Below are 19,735 nucleotides of genomic sequence, written 5' to 3'. Positions count from 1 at the left end.
AGGCACCTGTTTACTGCAATTTTTACAGAACCCTTCCAGATTCACTTCCTGTTCTGATATGCCTGTAGCACAGGACTTACAAAACACCAGTACTGAAGAACTTAGTTCTTTATCAACCGACATAATTGAAAGAACAATGCAATACAAAGTAATGTGACTTTTTACTATCAGTGACGCACCCTACCTTCAAAAGGAAAGGGGAAACACAGGAATAGAAATACCTGACAGTTTGTGAAAAATAGACAGTGTACATACAGCAACTGGCATACAGTCACATTCAATGCATAAAGACGCGCAACTGCGTCCGCAATGTGTACTCAATCAACTAAACCAACCCCTTAAGGAGGAAGGTAGGATATAGAGTATGCTATATACCCAACCCAAGAGAGAGCTATACATAGAGACAGACCCAAACCTCTGAAAACTCCGCTGCAGCCACTGAGCAAACGCTAAACTGCGCGCTACTCATGCACGAGGAGGTCCTTTATACCAGACGCTGGAATCCTAGCTGGAGGTTAGCGTCTGGGGGGAGGAGCGCCGGGGGAGAGCCAATCTCCCCTAAGCTGCATCTTTAATGGCCGGTACGCTGCACTACAAAGTGGCAAGACGCAGACCAATGCGCACTAGTGCGTTTTTGCAACCCATCCCCGATGAGGCCCCGACCGCCGTAGTGAGGAATCTTTTTTCAGAGCGTCTTTCACATGCAGCGGCCTCTGATGCATCTCAAGACCAGAGGCTGGGGACTGCTCGTGCATGATTCCCCGAAGGGAATCCTTACCCGACATCTCCGTTTCCCCACCCGCAGTCCCGGACCTCAGCGTCTTCTGGCCGCCAGCTAAGCAATGCTGAGACTGGCCGAAAACACTCAGGGCACACAGCAATCTGGTGTATCGGCCATCGGCGGAGGTAGATGGAGTCGCAGCAGAGCGCCAATCCTGGTGCTGGTACCACTAAACTCATGAAGTTTCATAACTTAAGGTAAGAAAAATAAAAAAAGCGTAGGACTGCCTAGCAGTCCCACTGCATAACAGGTGCGTCTTGCCACGCACCAAACAAAACAACTGAATGCCTGTGGCTGGGGGCGGGGGATATAGGGAGGAGGACCAGTGCATGCTGGGAGCTCCAAAGCTTTGCTGTTTGGCGCAATGGACGCCGTCCAACTATATATCCCAAGGTAATTCCTGTGGACCCTATGGAATCCGAAGAAGAAAGTGTTAATTGGGGATTAAATGGCTCAGTCTTTGGCAGGGAAAAAGGCTTGCAGTATATTTAATAAGGTAAACGTCAAAATTAATGGGGGATTGTGTGAATTTAATGAAAGAAGTAATTTACAGATTTACTGTTTATTCTTTTACTTTATATTGAGTGTCTATTTAAAAAAATTGATTTTTCCCAATAAATTGAGGATTTATATTCCAACCAAACAGAAGAATAAAACATAAGATCACCTTGCATTTATTATTGGCTGAGCCACCCACTGTCTGAGTTTTCTTCTTCCAAATGAGGTTTTAGTGTGGTCCAGTACCCAGATCAAGCTGCCCCTTGTCTTCAGGTCAGTCTTAGTTGTAGGAGAAAATATATATATATAAGAATTAAAATGCAGCAGTAAGAACAAAGACAGAATATATTCAATTGAAGACACTGGCTGTACACTAGTGGCCCAAGTATAATCAGGAAGAGAGAGAGAGACCGATATGATACAAAACAAAATTAGACAGATAGAGATTGGATTGATTGATTTATGGATAGAGATCTTGCTTTTTCTTCCAAAAATTGCTCATAACATAGCACTGTAATCTTGTGACAGACAGTACCGATTTCCAAGTCACTAACTGCTAAATAGACTGTCCAATTACTGGTTATATAAACTATAGGAGACTATATATTATATTACTACTGTGTATTTTGTCATCATAGGATGGTCTTTGTTCTTGGAATTTACAGTGCATTGCCTCAAATGTCCTGCAAAATTTAATTGTTTAATTATCACTTTAAAGTGTTATATATATATATATATATTTATTAAGCGAGAAAGGGAGACTTATGTTGCTTAACTGTTAAGTCTCTTTTTTCGACTCCATTGGGGGCACAGGGATGACACTAGGTATAGCCTGGAGAGGAGAGTCTGGGCACCAGATAGTTAATGAAATTTACCCACAAGTCCAGGCTCCTCTCCCATCACCAGCTACATGCCATCAGTTTAGTTTGCAAGCCCACGGCAGGAGCGAGAAAGAGGAGAAGGAGAAGGAAGTCCGGCATACACACAGAACCATACAAACAATGGAAAGTACAGCCGGACAGGTCACCAAGGAAACACACCCCGGCAGCCAGGTGCTTCAGGGTGGGTGCCCTGTGCCCCCTATGGTAGAAGAGAATTAACAGGTAAGCAACATAAGTCTCCTTTTCTTCTTCCTCCACCAAGGGGGAACAGGGATGATACTGGGACATCCCAAAGCTGTCCCCTTATGGACGGGGACGGTCCTGAGCTGCAATGAGCACAGAACCCCCGAAGGCTGCATCCGAGGTATCGAAGGCATAAAACCGGATGTATGATCAGACCACCAAGTGACAGCTTTACAGAGCTGCTCTGCAGAAGCCCCACAGCGTGATGCCCAAGAAGTCCCCATTGATTGGGTGGAATGGGCCGTCACCATGGCAGGGGTAGGAAGGTTAGCCCAGTAGCTCCGCTTCACAATTCGCCAAGCTTACTCCTTGGCGAACTGTGAAGCGGAGCCAGCGGGCCAAGATCTGTTTAGTAGCCAGCCAGCCCCTCTTATGCACGTAGTCTAAGACTAACAGAGAATTTGACTTGAGAATCTCCCTGGTCCTCTTGATGTAAAGCCGGAGAGCCCTGACCACATCCAAGGAAGCCTCTGGCTGAGAAGGATCTGCAATCTGGAATGCAGGTACCACAATCTCTTGATTTATGTGGAAGTGGGACACCACCTTGGGAAGGTAGCCAGGCGATTCCGCAGCACAGTCCTGTGCAATGGAAAATAAGGGGAGCGACAAGATAGGGCAATGGCTATCAAAAAAATAGTTTTCCACATAAGCCAGCGCAAATCCACTGTCTGTAACGGTACAAAAGGGAGCCGACTAGAGAGCTCGGAGAACCAAAGACATATCCCACGGAGCCACAAACGGGGGCTGAACATGGAGAATTCCCTGAAAGAGGTTCCTACGGTCAGGAGCAGAACTATCTGCCTTTGGAAGAGAACAGACAAGGCCGAAACCTGGAACTTCAAAGACAGAGCCGGAGGCTCAAATCAAGACCTGTCTGCAGAAAGGAAAGGATATGGGAAAGGCGGAAAGACCTGGGGTTCAGACCCCTAGTCGTACACCAAGAAAAATAGGTACGCCAAACCCGGTGATAGATATGTGACAAAGGCGGCTTCCTAGCCTGCAGCATGGTCTGAATGACCCTCCAGGAGAATCCTCTTGCTCATAGGACGGAAGTCTCAAGAGCCACCCCATCAAAGAGAGTCGAATCAGATCTGGATGGAAACATGGACTCTGAGACAGAAGATCTGTCCTGAGAAGAAAAGACAGTGGTAAGTCGATGGAGAGGCCCAGTAGATCTGCGTACCAGACGCAAACTTGCAGAGAACCCAAGAAATCATTGAGATTGGGGGGGGAAGACGTGACTCACAGAGGGAAGGTCCAAGGGGTATGTAGTGAGGAAGCCGACGGTCAAAATGCAGACCGCTGGCTTCCCGATGCCTATCATTATCGCTACGTCAGGATCCTGACGCCCGCACATCCGCGAGGGTGGGGGGGGCAGGGTTAGGTTACGGGATCCTGGGGGGGGGACATAGGGTTAGGCACCCCCCCGGGATGGTTAGGGTCAGGCTAGGGGACGGGGGTGTTAGGTTTAGGCACTTAAGGGGGGAGGTCAGGGTTAGGCACCCCTAAAGGAGGGCTAGGGTTAGGGGGGGGGGGAGGGTTAGGATCAGTAGAAACACTTATCCTGTCGGGATCTTCTATTGCCGGTCTTCAGTCAGGAGCAGTATCTTGGTAGCTGATGACTGAAACTAGATGCCATCATGTCGTTGTCAGGCTTGCTCCACGGGCCTAGGAGTTGTATGAACATCCTAATGACTTAGGAAGTCTGCTTCCCAATTCTGAACTCACAGGATGAAGACTGCTGACAGTGCTGGAACATGGTGTTCCACCCAACAAAGAATTCGGCTGACTTAATGCATGGCTCCCTGACTGCGGGTACCGCCCTGGTGGTTTATGTAGGCCACTGCGGTAGAATTGTCCGACTGTACCTTCACCGGACTTCCATGAAGGAGGTGCTGTGCCTGACACAGAGCTCTGTATGCGGCATGTAGTTCCAGCATGTTGATGGAAAGCTGGCTCCTGACGCGTCCAACAGCCCTGAAAGGTTAGGTGACAGGTTACCACCCCCCACCCCGAAGGCTTGCATCGGTGGTAAGAAGGACCCAGTCCTGGATCCAAATGCGAGCGCTGGAGTCACCACAGTAGGGAGAGACATATTTTCAGAAGTAGAATAAGAGTCTGTGCCTTTTGATCCATCGCTTTAGAATGACCCTTTGGAGAGGCCGGGAGTGGAACTGACCATACTCCACCATGTCGTACGTTGAGACCAAAGACCCCAGAATCTGAATGCACGAGTGTATGGCCCCCACGCTGTCCTAGAAAGGTGCGGGTTTTGGCTTGTAAGGTCACAATCTTGTCCGGAGAGAGGAAAACTCTCTGAGCTCTGGAATCCAACAAGGCTTCCAGGTGGAGCATCTCCTGGGACGGTGATAGTGTGGATTTCCTCCAATTGATTATCCATCCATGGGACTATAGAAACGCCACTATCAGATGGATGTGATCTGTGAGAACTGTCAGAGACTGAGTCAAAAGAAGCAAGTTGCCCAGGTACAGTAAAAATCTGACGCCCTTGTGGCGAAGATGTGCTGCCATTACCGCCATGACCTTAGTGAAAACTCGAGGGGCTGTGGACGGACCAAGGGGTAAAGCCTGAAACTGAAAATGGCTGGTTTGTATTGCAAACCTGAGAAAGTGTTGGTAATTGGGCTGTATAGTGATATGCGAATAGGCATCCTGGATATCCAACTATGCCATAAAAACCTCAGGTTCCAAGGCCAGGATGATGGTGAATCCGGAGGCATTTGTTCAGGTGTTTTAAATTGAGGATAGGTTGAAAAAAGCAGTCTGCTTCTGAACCAGAAACAGATTGATGTAAAAGCCTAATGCTGCATACACACGGTCAAATTTTCTTAAAGATATGAACGATAACGATTGTAAAAATCGTTTAATCGTTCATATCTTTTACATGTTGGGCATGCATCGACCAACAATGCACGTTCCTGCATGTCAGATAATGATATCTGACATCGACTGTATTTGCAGTAAGATTTGGACGATTTCATTCATTTTAATTAATGTCAGAAACCGTTCATAGTTGATAAAATCGTTCAAATCGATTTAAAAATCGTTCAATCGTTCATCGATAATCTAGCAACTCTGACCGTGATCTAACCCTCTCCGGGACGGGAGAATAGGAATGACGATCCCTGAGGCCATGAGTGAGCGAATAGACTCTTCGAGAGCTTCAGCCTTTTCTGGCTGTGTAGGAAGGCCGGTGGAAAAGAACCAGGAAGGCGGACACTGTCGAACAGTGAAAGCGTAGCCCTGAGACATGACGTCTCTGACCCAAGCGTCTGTAGTGGTCTGCATCCATAGTGCAGAAAAACTAAGAAACCAGCCTCCCACTCTGAAGTCAAAGGGGAGGAGGCCCGCCCCATCATGCGGCAGGCTGGGACGTTCCTGAAATCCTGAATCTATGGCTGCTTTCAGTAGATAAGCTGCCTATTGAACATGCACAACCAAGGAGAACTGGCCAACTCTGTGCATGCCAGGGGTAAGCCCTTCCTGCCAAAGCGTCTGCCCAGTGGCCGACAACTTTAGACACCCAAGCCGATTGGAAGGGCTGGACGAATCAGAGCACCTGCATTAACATACTGTAAATGGACTTTTTTCAGTTTCCTATCTGTAGGGTCTTTAAGAGATGCTGTGTTAGGGATAGGCAGTAGGGAAGATGTAATAAGAAAAGTAATGTGGGCATCCACTGGGGGAGGAGACTCCCACTTTGCCCTATCTGCTGCTGGGAGAGGGTAAAAGGTAGCAATACGCTTGAAAACTTGAAAGTGACTACTAGGGTAAGTCCACGGTGGTCTTCTACCTCTTAAAAACAGAAATATAAGTAGAAGTGGGTAAACCAGCGCTGAAAGGGATAAAATCCCACTATTTCTCTCAGGACAATCCTGGATATGAACCAATGCCTTCACACGATCTCTGCTAATAAATAGATCAACCAAACTTACATAATTATTCTTTTTTGTGTGCACATCGAGGTATGTTTTCAGTCAGTATAATAGTGACCACCCGTGTATGTATAAGGATAACACTTACGTCAGCGTTCTCCCCTGCATTCACATAAGGGTATATTTGTATTGAAATCCTCGACGAGGTAAATATTAGAACTCGTCGAAAACGGAGAAGAATAAACCTTTTAATTAACATGTACATGGAAAAAAAATAAAAAAAAATAAAACTGGAACAATCGTGGTTTCAAGACAGGGTGTATACGTCCCACCGATTCCCTATGCTGCAGTCACCGGGAGCGGGGATGTGTATTAACAGACACCAGTTGTTACTCTGTATGTATTCATCCACAATCAACGACCTGGATATTGACGGCTTCAACATATACATATATATATTTTTAGGTGTGGTATATAAGGTGGTATATATTTTTCCTTTTAAATGCTATCCTCCTGATGAAGTCCAACCCTAATGGTATAAGTGACGAAACGCGTTGAGGAAGTGGGGACCTGTGATGTTTGACGCAGTGATTCTCTCAGATAAGCCTTTCTTGTTATTCTTTGATGTAATTATGCATTTTTTAGATGTGTTATTGTTTGTGAATAAACTATCTCTGGTAATACACTATGTGAATATATTTTTCCTCCCGGTATATATCCACATTTGGGGAGTAAAAGCATCATTCTAAAGATTCAGGAGTGAAACAAAGATCTTATATAAGCTACTGGATGAGCACTTAATGGTACGCATACTGAATACATATGGTGCGTGCACTTTGTGGTAAACATAATACGCTATAAGGTCCTTGTCTTTCATATATTTATATATATTTATATATATATATATATATATATATACACACACACAAGCTGTACTCACTCCTGCAAGGGATGTTCCCCCAGTGACCAGTAACCACAGCAGGTACAGAGACACAGGTAAAAGTACAATTGCTTACATACACACAGACCACTCAATGCAGAAATGTTGGCTAATGAAGCATTAACAAACCAGCCTAAATAAACAGGAAGGAGAAGTTAACTAACGCAGATGCTGAGAGCAGGCTATGAGAGGAGATTGGGGCCCAGCTTCTCTCGAATAACGTTGAGACAGGCAAGGGGGTAAAATGGCCCAGGGAGGAACTACCTGGGACTTACTGGCCGCAGAGGGAAAGCGCACCCCAGGGTTGGTGCTAACAAGTAAGCGCCCACCTCCCCCTTCTGGCATAACCCCAGGGAAGGATGCCTTACACTGCCCACTAGTAAAAAGAAATAAAATAAGTAAATAAAATAAACTGCAGGGGACCACCAAAAGCAGCCCCCTTAAAAACTGGTGCCCAGCTCTTGCCGGCACCACACTAATGACCTGTGGCTGGGGGCAGGGTATAGAGGTGAGGAGCCTGGGCTTGTGGGTAATTTTCATTAATTATTTGGTGACTCTCCTCTTCAGGCTATACCCAGTTTCATCCCTGACTGTTTGTCCTTTTTGCACGGCCAGAGTATTGTACCTAGCTCCACCAAAATTGGCATGGTGGTGTAGTTGGACCAGGAGTAGGTTTTTGTCCATGTTTTAAGTTCGTCAGGGCCATGGAGGTCTACATGGTGCCCACCAAGTAGGCCGCAAAGTCTCTGATTTTAAATTTTTGTTTAAGCAAGTTCACTCAGGATGTCTTCCAGTACCTAAAACTGCACTGATTTTAAGGCACAGGCTGATATGTTCCAGTGGATGGCAGGCAGAGCTCCAATGGAAGAGCAGTGAGTCAGAGGATCAACTGTTACACTGCACCTGCACTGACAGTTACTAATTTCCTCTAAGCGTATATAAATGGATATATAGGTCTTTTTCAGGGCAAAAACCATGTTAGCAAACAATGAAGTCCTTTTCTGGATTAAGGTAATGGAGTTATAGGCGAGAAAAATTTACAAAATTAAGGCTGCAGATGTACAGTACTTCAAGGTCCATTCTCCAACCGGGCAGCACCGGATATTCCAGCTAGTTCTCAATATCAGAATCTCAAATCTTCTCACCTTACCCCAGCAGGCCGGTATCTCACAAATAAGTATATCGTGCAATAATATGCTTGCCATTAATTGTAATATCACTGAATGTATTCCTACTGTATTTACCAAACTCCTGTTACTTACCTGCTGTAATGCTAGTGCCACAGCTTTCAACCCAAGCTAACACTATAAATGAACATAAACTCATCTCTCTGACCCAAGCCTACATTGTAATGAATTTCCAGTGTGTTAATGTCAAATATTAACTATTGAATGAAGCACGATAACAAATAACACTTTCTGCATGTTCTTAATATATATATATATTCTTTGTATGCGTAGATTTCACATTTATATAATTTTGCATAACTGTATGCTCATGTCTAGGCTTATTTTAATTAGCATGAGATGATGCACAATGATTTGTGTATATGCTGCTTATCGACCGCTTGTAAAAATGAAGAGATATGGTAAGAACTTACCCTTTTTAACTCACTCTCTTCGAAGTCCATAGGGTCCACAGGGATTACCATGGGGTGTAGTTGGTTGAAGTGAGCCATGCACCAAACAGTTAAAGCTTTAGCTCCCAGGATGCACTGGCCCTTCTCCATATATACTCCACCCCTAGCCATAGGCAGGAAGTTTTGTAAACAAGCCCAAGGCAGGAGTAGGAGAGAGGAGAAGGAAGAACATTACTCTCAAGAAACACGCTCACAAAATATGAGGGAATCAGCGAGAGAGAGAAAAATACCCGATGAAGCCAGGTACGTCAGGGTGGGCGCCCTGTGAACCCTATGGACTTCGGAGAAATAGAATTAACAAGGGTAAATTCTTACCAAAACTCTTCATTTCTTCTTCAGGATCCATATGGGGTCCACAGGGATTACCATGGAGACGTCCTATAGCAGTTTCCCCTAATGGTGGGGACGCTCCTGAGCAGAGAGGTGCACTCTGCGCCCAAAGGAAGCATCCTGAGAGGCAAAAGTATCAAAGGCAAAAAAAACTAAGGAAGGTGTAGACGGAACCACACACTCTTTAATCAAAATGAAAACCCCGGGATACCACTTATGGAAGGTAACCAATCCGGGTACAGAGGACAGCTCTGTCCTAGATAAGAAATAAAAAGTAAGCACCCAGAAAACCCAAAACCTCTGGGTGAGCACCTTAAAAAAAATAAGAGTGCTAAGCTCTGTGACAGATGCAGGCTGAGGAAGGCTTCCTCGCCCAAAGCATCGTCCTGACCACAGAGCTAGAGAAACTTTTGGCTCTTAAGAGGGATAACTCAAGAGGCTCGCCGCCAAAGACAGACGAGGGGAGACAAGGACCCTGTGCTAAAAGGTCTGGCCGTAGAGGAAGTGGAAAAGGAGTGTTTATGGAGAGACTCCGTAGATCGGTGAACCAGCGGCGCCTGGGCCAGGCTGGAGTTATCATTATCACTGTGCCACTTTCCTGCTTGAATTTCCAGAGAACCCTTTGGAGGAGGGAAATCAGAAGAAACAGGTATGCTATAATGAAATTCCATCGCACTGCCAGAGCATCCACGAAAGCCGCTGAGGGGTCTCTGGTCCTGGACCCATACTTTGGGACCTTGTGGTTGCGACGTGAGGCCATGAGGTCTACGTCTGGTAGGCCCCATATGTCGTGTCTGCAGGCAGAAAGATCCTTTGTACCTGAGAATCTAGGAGTGTACCCAGATGTACCATCCTCTGTGTTGGAAGGAGGACTTTTTCCAACTGATGAGCCAGCTGTGTGCCTGCAGACAGGGAATGGTCAACTGGAGATGGCGTTGTAAAACAGCCCGTGATTGTGCCAAAATTAAGAGGTTATCTAGGTATGGCAGGATTCTGACTACCTGATGCCTCAGGTAGGCCGTCATAACTGAAATTATCGTGCTAAAGACCAGAGGAGTCATTGACAGTGGCAGTGCTTGAAACTGGTAATGTCGCTGCAGAACAGCAAACCGTAGAAATCGTTGGTGGGATGGTGTAATAGGCACATGCAGATACGCATCCTGAATGTCCAGGGAAACCGTAAAATCCCCAGATTCCATTGCCAGAACAATAGCTCGTGAAGTTTCCATGCAGAACTTGGGCACTCGGATAAACCTGTTGAGGGGTTTGAGATTCAGAATAGGCCGATGAGACCCATTCGGCTTCTGAATCAAAGAGAGAGTAGATTAGAAACCAGTTCTTCGAAGATCCGAAGGAACAGGTATTACCACACCTGAACTCAGCAGAGAGTGAATGGCTTCATTGAAGGCCTGGCCCTTGATGGGATCTGATGGAAGACCTGTACAAAAAAATTGCTGGGGAGGACGTCTCCGGAAAGTGAGAGCATATACACCACTTCTCTGACCCAGGCGTCTGTGGTTGTCTGATGCCATGAGTCTGCGAACCGCAGAAGTCGGCCTCCCACCCTGGGATCCCCCAGGAATAGACCCGCCCCATCAGGCGGAGGGTTTGTCGTCAGACTTAGGAGCTGGCCGTCTGGTCACCCAAGGCTGCTTAGATCTAGACTTGTTGGTCTTGTCTACAGCAGGCTGCTTGGAAAGGACTATCCTTTTGCCTTACCTTGGGGACGAAAGGCCCAAAAGGAAGACCTTTTAGGCTTAGGAGTAGCTGCTGACGGCAAAAAAACAGATTGAGGCTGCCAGAGTAGCCACCATCTTGTTTAACTCTGCGCCAAACAGTAGGTTCTCAGAGAAGGGCTAGGATTCGAGGGCTTTCTTAGATTCCAAGTCCGATGTCAGGATAGTAGCCAAAGGACTCTGCGGGCGACTACCAAGATCGCAGAAGCTTTAGAAGCAAGGAGTCCAGTATCAAATGCAGCTTCTTCCAAATAAGAGGCTGACTCCTGAATATGGGAGATGTAGGGCAGCTGCTCCCTGGTAGCATCTGATGACATGCTGTCTTCCAGTGCATTCGTCCATCCTTCAATAGAATTAGCTATTAGAATTAGCTTTCAGTATGGCGCTGGAAAAAGTCATAGCGTGTAGTACAACTTTTTTTCCACCATGTGTCGCTTTTCCTAAACTACACATGCATCAGATTTTGAATGCATTTTCTGTATCACCGCCCGATGATTGGCTGACAGATCCTCTGATTCGCTTCATGGAATCAGGGCTGTAGAAGAATGTGTAATACAGTACTGTAATGATTTAAAACTTTATGTGTGTGAGTCCTGTACTTTAAAAAAATATATATTTTCTTTATTGTATTTGTAGTTCAGCCGCCAATTACTGTTCGGACACAAACTACAGTACAAACTTTCAATGAGACGGGATCAATTAATATTTGGGTAACTGCTCAGGTACTGTGTTTACATGTACTAGTATAATATTTAGAAAGGAAGACACTTTTTATTATTATTATAATTACAGTAGTATGCTTCCCTCACTGTGCCCTCCCTAACGGCAGCGGGTGGGTGGAGTGTACAAGCATTCAGTAGATTAATGTGAAAGCCTTCTTGGCCTAGTGATAGAGCGGTGGTTTTACATTGCCATAGTCCAGGGTTCAAATACCACTACAGCAATTATTATTTAGTAATCATAATCACTTTAGATTCATTCCTCTTTTTTTTTTTTTTTGTATACCATCCGCACTAATCGAGTTTCAGACGCACCCACAGGTGTTGGAGGTTTCAGGGACTCTAACGCAACCTCAGTTTTAATTAAGACCACATGAGTTCCTGTTCAATAATGTTGCAGTATTGTATTGAAGGCACTACATTGCTCCACAACTCTCCCGCACCCTGCAATGACACACCCATACAGTTATGGGGTGCAGGGGCTCCAGCGTCTGGTTTCAGATGCACCCTAAGCGTCAGGGGCTGAGGCAGGTCAGACGCACCCTTAGCGTCAGGGCCTAAGGCAGGTCAGATGCACCCTTAGCGTCAGGGGCTGAGGCAGGTCAGACGCACCCTTAGCGTCAGGGGCTGAGGCAGGTCAGACGCACCAACAGGTGATGGGGTTCAGGAGCTCAAACGCACCTAAAGTACTGTAGGTGAGTATGAGTGATTGTGAGTGTGCATGTACCAGTGGCGTGACCAGGGCAAATTTAAAAATGGAGCCCTCCTCACCCCCTTGTGCGCGCCCCAGGGAAAATGGGCGTGGTCACTTAAAAATGGGGCGTGTCAACATGACACCCCCCCTTTATCGTCACTCAGAACATTCCTATCCATATGCACCTTAACCCCAGTAGTGCCCCTTATACAGTACCCCCAGTATGCAATGTCCCCAGTAGTGGTCCTTCTTATGCAGGCCCATAGTAGTGCCCCTTATACAGTACCCCCAGTAGTGGTACCCCCCAATGCAGTGCCCCATGTAGTGGTCCCCCCTATGAAGTGGCCCAAGTAGTGTTCCCCCTTATATAGTGCCCCCAGTGGCAGTCCCCACAATGCAGTGCCACCAGTAGGTATACCCCCTTATGCAGTGCCCTTTATTATAGTGCCCCCAGTAGTAGTCCCCCCCCCTATGCAGTGCCCCCAGTAGTGGTCCCCCTTAATGCGGGCCCCCAGTAGTGATTCCCCCTATCCAGTGCCCCATGTAGTGGTCCTTCCTATTATTGCCCCCAGTAGTGGTCTCCCCAGTGCAGTGCGCCTAGCAGTAAGCCCCTTATATAGTGCCCTCAGTAGTAGTTTACCCCCCCAGTAGTAGTCCCCAGTAGAGGTTCCCCCTCCCGATGAAGTGCCCCCAGTAGTAGCCCCCCAGTAGTAGACACCAGTAGCGCCCCACCCCCAGTAGAGGTCCCCTCACAGTAATGGTGCTGCCAGTAGTAGCCACTCTCTCCCCCGTTGTACCCCCAGTAGTGCAGACACGTTTAAAAAAAAAAAACACTTACCTGAATCCACGCTCCGGACACCGCTTCCGCCACCGCCGCACGTCAGTCCTCCCGGGCTGGCGCGCTCTGAATTATGGGAGAGATGTCAAGACGACTTACCCATTACCCACTGCATGAGCCGGAAGGCGGAGCTCATGAGTGAGCTCCAGCCCGGTTCTTGCAGTGGGCCCTGCAGCAGTCAATGAGAGTCTGTCTGACTCTCATTGGCTGCTGATTCACACACACATTGCCGACGCTCGGCGGTGATGTGTGTGCAGCAGCAGCAGCCAATGAGAGTCTCTCTGACTCTCATTGGCTGCTGGTTAACACACACATCGCTGCCGCGCTGGCGGCGATGTGTGTGTTAGCACAGCCTGAGCCCACCTCCCACCCTCCTCCTGGTGCTATTGGTTAAGCGCTCAGGGGGAGGGAAGAAGCTCGGCTGTACAGCACAGGACTGACGCAGGGTCCTGTGTAAATGTGTAGCGCTGACCGCACACACTGCGGTCCGCGCTACACTGCCTAACTAGGGCAGGCCGGACCGTGGCCGACGGTGCCCAAAAAACACACACACACACCTCCGCCACCTGTCGTACGGCACCCAGGGCATGTGCCCTGCTCGCCCTGCCCTAGTTACGCCACTGGCATGTACTGTATGCTTTAATAAAATGTTACTATCACGGTGTGTGTGTGTCCTGTGCCTATAAATACAAATATAAATATACTTGCGATGTGCACTGAATCAACTACTCAAGCAACACTAGGCTGGTAGGATTTGAGTGCTGTATAATCTGGCTCCAGAGAGAGGTATACAGGGAGACAAGACCCGATCTCCTGAGACCTACAGCTTCAGATAAGCCCTGATTAAAGGCACATGAGCGTCTCATTAAGGAGGAGGGTGTAGGAGGAGCAGCTCAGATGTGGGAAGACTCAGCTGAGAAATCACACTCTGAGCTGGGGGAGGGGCTTTCAGGGAAGAGCTTACTTCCCCACAACTATTAATCCCCGGGTCTACTGGCTTACCAAAGGCCCCAGATATTACTGCCCTGGTGGTGTAGTGGGGGAGCGGAAGCACCAGTCGCCCGCAGGCTGGTCTCCACAGTCGGAGGTAAGGACTGCATGACAACGAGATTCCCCGCAAGCAGGGAATCGCCTTATCTGACATCCCCGTTACCCGGCTGCAGTCCAGGGTCTCCCAGTTGAACCTGCATACTACACTGAAAACTATATATCCCCACTGTCACCTTAATATAACGGAACTAAAAATTTCCCTCACTCTACATATATTTCAGTCATTACAATGTTGACAGCTATATCCAAGCTGGCCAAGGATAACCACTATTGGTAACATGAAGGGGTGGTGGTGGGAGGACTAGCTTCACCCCTGCCTGGACCTCAGTATCTGCTCTGCTACCACGCTACGATAAGAATGTTCCTGCCATGGATTGGAAATGAATGACATTGCTTGCTGGCTTGTTGGAGTTGGATGACTGCTTCCCTTGGTGGAACCAAAATTTTCTCAGAGTTGTTCACTACTCCTGGTCCCCAGCAACTTTCCTTTAGTGTGTGAATATTCTGCATTTATGGTAGCCGCCACAGTGCAATTTTTTTTTATGCACCCCTATGGGCAGCAAACAAAAATATGCAAGGCTGTGTGTATGAAAGTGCAACTATAGCAAGACAAAGGGTATACAGAGTCCTGTTAAAGAGCCAGACCCAATTCCAGGACCTACGGTTGCTTACATTTACAGTTTTTTGCTAAACTATTTTAAGTCACTGAATGAGTAAATCCATGCATCTACCACTTTCACTGTTTATAGAATTGGCATACATTTTTTTTTATATATTTCACTGGCTATTTAAAGCACACCTAAATTAGACAAACCACAACTACAGAGGTTATTAACACCACGTGTCTTTCCCCCATTGCAATGCACTTGTAGAAAAGCCGAGCCACTTACTTGTGTCTTCCCCCCAAACTAAAAGTTGCCAATCAGCCCCAGCTGCAGGGATCTGATGTCCCTGGAGCAAACACCATGGAGGAGAGGAACCGTCCTAGCTATAAGCCCTGCATAGCCAGCAGAGACAGCAGCTAAAGTGATTAAGAGCACCATTTTCATGTGTGGTACTTTGTGTCACTCCCTTTGAGAAGCACTTCTACACAAAGTAATGGTGAGGGTCCGAGGAATATACCTAGGGCAGAGTGGAGAAAGGTAGGAGTAATCTTAAAGGTTTTTTCTAAAATTTTAGACATGATGCTCTGAATTCAGTTTAATTAAAAGCGATAACCGACACAGTGATCTGACACTGACTGGGGGATAGAGGTTTTGTAGCACACTATATCAGTGCCAGGCTCAGTGTGACAGTACACGTGTGGGGTTCTGACACTGCATCCGCATCTGGCCTGGTGCCCTGCAGCTCAGCTCTCCCCCATGCTGCTGCTTCTATGGTATACATACTAGAATGCGAAGTGACACAATGTTCCGTGTGCGGGTTACTCCAGCTGCACCTGAGGGGGCAACATTCAGCAATTTAGGGGCACCAAAATTAAATTATATCTTGCCCCCAACAACCTAAAAACGTTGTGGCACCGCTGGTGCTAAGAAATCCAAGGCAGTAATGAGAAGAAGAAGTTATATTGACAATATAACCTGACTAAGTGATTGACATAACTGGTGGGAGTAGGACAGTTCAGCTAAAAAACAGGACAAAAATAACCTTCTCAAGGAAAGCTAAGCACAGATTCTAGCTTTGAATTCTGGAAATAACCCCACAACCAGTGAGGTCTTATGTGGCCTTGAATACAACACTGAAATATGAGTAATTTTATTGGTTGCTTAGCAAAACAAATACACTTACAATGTCTGCTCTTAAATCAAGGTTGCCGGTACAAGGCCTAGAAGCTGTCTCACAAATCAGCTGAACATGTTCTGCAGTCAAACCACAACACTGCAGTAGGAAAGTTTCTATGTCTAAGGGAGTCTAATATTCATTAGTGTCAAGGAAGCACAGATAATATATAGACACATTACAGGGAGTAAATATGTGGATATTGATGCCTTTAGAAGCTTGGAGTGACAGTTAGCCACATCTCTATTTCAAAAAGTTTATTTGAATGTTATTGGTCAATTTATTTGGCCATAGCAATAATCTACATAAAAGAGAAAAGCACATGGTATGTCAAATAAGTATCCAGGATGAACAGGAATCATTTTAGGATAGAATATATTTTTTATTGTAAATCAGTTAGATTGCTGCCATAGCGTGAAAAACACAATGCAGTGACAACACACTTTAGGTTACTAGGCAACAGTGCAAACGTAGAACGTTAAAGATATGGGTAGACACTTACTTGATTTTGTAATATTTCCAGATTCCTTAGTGTTGTCCCATTCATTTTCATGTATTCTACTGAATTAGACATCGGCATGAAATTGCTATATATAAAAAAAAAAAAAATACATAACATATAGTATATACAATAAATGTTAAATATTTTGCTGTAAAAATTACTTAAAATTGTAAGATGTAGGCACAAGTACATACATTTCGAAATGTGCATGTTACATCAATGGCTAGTTACATCAATGACGCACATCACTATTGAATTGATGTGCTACATTGTACTCAATATCGGTTCAGCCCAAAACACATCTACACTCCAGTGCGTGCAGGTAGCAGGACAGCTCTACGACGGTATACGTTTAGGATGCCGACGGCCGCAATACCGACCGCCGGCTTCCCGACTCCTCAATCCCAGCTAGGGTTAAATGGCAGGCGTCTAAAATCTAGATGCCTGTCATTACCCCTACGCTTGGAGACCGGCACACGGTATCCCGATTGAAGGGATGCCGGGCGCCGCGAGCAGACAGCCGCGGGGGGAGGGAGACTTAGGTTTAGGGCTCCCAGGGGGGACTTACGGTTAGGCACCCCCCCGGGAGGGTTAGGCTAGGAGAAAGGGGGGTTAGGCACCCTCGGGGGGAGGTTAGGGTTAGGCACCCCCCTGGGGGACTTAGGTTTACGCAGCGGGGAAGGGGGGGGTTAGGTTTAGGCACTTGGGGGGGAGGATAGGGTTAGGCACCCCTAAGGGAGGGTTAGGGGGGTAGGTTAGGTTAGTTAGTACTTACCTGGGGACGATCGGGATTTCCAGCGCTGTCGAGCTGCTGCTGCCGGGATCTCTTCCTCTGTCGGCCTGACGCTGTCGGGATTCGAACTGCCGGCCATGCGGCCGGCGGTATTACATACCTATACCCTTTACGACTTGTCCGGATGCATAACAATTAGTCTGCATACTTCCCAACAGTCCTGCATTCTTTCTTTCTTCTCTCGTGAACTGATGTAGTTTAAATGAAAAAAAAAGAGACAGGTAGGAAGCCACTCCGCTTAGAGTAATCTACTGTAGGGTCTCACTTCCATAGCGGTCAGTGCAAAAGTTGGTCCCCCAGGCCATACTTGTGAGGGAGAGAGAGACTGGGGCCCTTAAGTAATTGTAGATTGTAAGCTTGTGTACAGGGGCTCTCTTACTGGTCCGTCTGTTATTACCCAGTTCTTTTTTATTATGGCGTTCCCAATTGTAAAGTGCAACGGAATATGCTAGCAGGGGAAAACAGACCATTTCTAGAGGAATAGTTTCCAATTGCTTCATTGTAGAACAAATGTGGCCAGCTCATGAAGAGGGAATAATAATTGTTATGCATTATTTAATACATAATATAATAGGAGACAGAACTACTCTAACAACACATTCTCCCATTCTGTTCATGTTAGACGTCTGTCTCTTCTTGTTGGCAGCTGCACTCTAGTCCGGTGCCCTGATTAAGCACTCTGAGCCACACACAGATGTAGGAAAAGCTGCTGCCACTGAGCATAAGCCGTAGCTCTGTTTTGTCCCTTATACTGCAGGTGTGGATGTAGTCCTACTAAGATCATATTATAAACAGCTGCTTTTGTGGTCATGTTTCTAGACTCAAGCCAGGTCGGGATAGGGGGGATGGTTCTGGCAACTAGTTTCATGTTAATCCATTATCACAAGCACTCCTTTTTATACATTGTTTCCATTTACAAAGTGAGCTGTTTAATCATATAGATATTTTTGTTTCAGTAGCACAGCAGTACATATATAATCAACTAGAACACCCCCCATAAGCTAGATAACACACTATACGATGTATCGTACAATATAGCATTAAGACGCAGATCGGAATGATAGATTGTACACATTGTATAGTGTGTACACTCAATCTGTCGTACATTGCTTCGTCCCAACTGCAGTCTTGCACGGCAGATGTAATGATGCAATGAATGACGCGGAATAGTTACGTGCAGCATATAACTACGCATTATGCCATCGTATTGCAGATCATGCAGTGTTACCGGCACGTGCAATGTATTGTTACATTGATCGCCGCAAAGCTGGGTCGCACGGCCATATGGTGTGTACACTTATTACAGATGTGCGCAGACCCCCATGTTTTGGTTCTAATTCATTGCTGTGTTTTGGTTTTGCCAAAACCACTTTCATGTGTTCTGGGTTTGGATATGGATTTTTTTAAAGATAGTTAAAAACAGCTAATATCATGTGATTTGTAAGAAATAGGAAGGAAGAGGGGGGGGGGAATAGGGGACTGCACAGAAAAATAATAAAAGCAAAGTAGCTAAATAAATATGTATCACTTACTGGTGATTGCAACTGAGGTGCAGCCTACAGTAAATATAGATAAAGTCAAAAAGAAGAAAGAAAGAGCACTGTATATCCGGGGCACACTCATGTATTAAACAATTAAATTAAAATATAACTTTTATTGTTCTAATAAGTAAAAAGGTGTCAACAGCCAATGAGAAATAAGGACAAAAAGACGGAGAACGCCCTTATAGGATAACCTTACACTATACAGGTAGAGGTCTGTCTCAATCCTCATACTATATACAGTCAGGTGCATAAATATTGGGACATTGACAGAATTTTCATATTTTGGCCTCTATTCACCACCACAATGGCTTTGAAATGAAACAAACAAGATGTGCTTTAACTGCAGACTTTCAGATTTAATTTGAGGGTAATTACATCCAAATCAGGTGAACGGTGTAGGAATTACAACGGTTTCTATATGTGCCTCCCACTTTTTAAGGGGCCAAAAGTAATGGAACAAACTAAACAATCCTAAATCTAACTTTCACTTTTTAATATTTTGTTGCAAATCGTTTGCAGGCAATTACAGCCTGAAGTCTGGAACGAATAGACAACACCAGATGCTGAGTTTCGTCCCTGGTGATGCTCTGCCAGGCCTCTACTGCAAATGTCTTCAGTTCCTGCTTGTTCTTGGGGCATTTTCCCTTCATCAAGTGAAATGCATGCTCAATCGGATTCAGGTCAGGAGATTGACTTAGCCATTGCATAACATTCCACTTTTTAGCCTTAAAAAACTCTTTGGTTGCTTTTGCAGTATGCTTCGGGTCATTGTCCATCTGCACTGTGAAGCGCTGTCCAATGAGTTCTGAAGCATTTGACTGAATATGAGCATATAATATTGCCCGAAACACTTCAGAATTCATTCTGCTGCT

The 19,735-nt window shown here is 46.0% G+C and overlaps 1 protein-coding gene across 2 annotated transcripts in view; it reads right to left on the bottom strand.

Annotated features, from left to right (window-relative positions):
- Nucleotides 1-19,735, bottom strand: part of MSH3 (mutS homolog 3) — a 324,355-nt gene that overhangs the window by 157,872 nt on the left and 146,748 nt on the right. For both annotated transcript variants that reach the window (XM_088443712.1, XM_088443713.1), the window contains exons 11-12: nucleotides 16,527-16,611; nucleotides 1,449-1,558 (exon numbers count right to left, since the gene is read on the bottom strand). In XM_088443712.1, the coding sequence (XP_088299838.1) occupies nucleotides 1,449-1,558; nucleotides 16,527-16,611 (195 nt within the window). The remainder of the gene's footprint in view (nucleotides 1-1,448; nucleotides 1,559-16,526; nucleotides 16,612-19,735) is intronic.

Source organism: Taudactylus pleione, unplaced genomic scaffold, assembly GCF_031769625.1.
Source record: "Taudactylus pleione unplaced genomic scaffold, aTauple2 ptg000333l, whole genome shotgun sequence".
Lineage (NCBI taxonomy): Eukaryota > Metazoa > Chordata > Amphibia > Anura > Myobatrachidae > Taudactylus > Taudactylus pleione.
The sequence above is the reverse complement of the archived record's forward strand: the minus strand, read 5'-3'. Positions and strand labels throughout refer to the sequence as shown.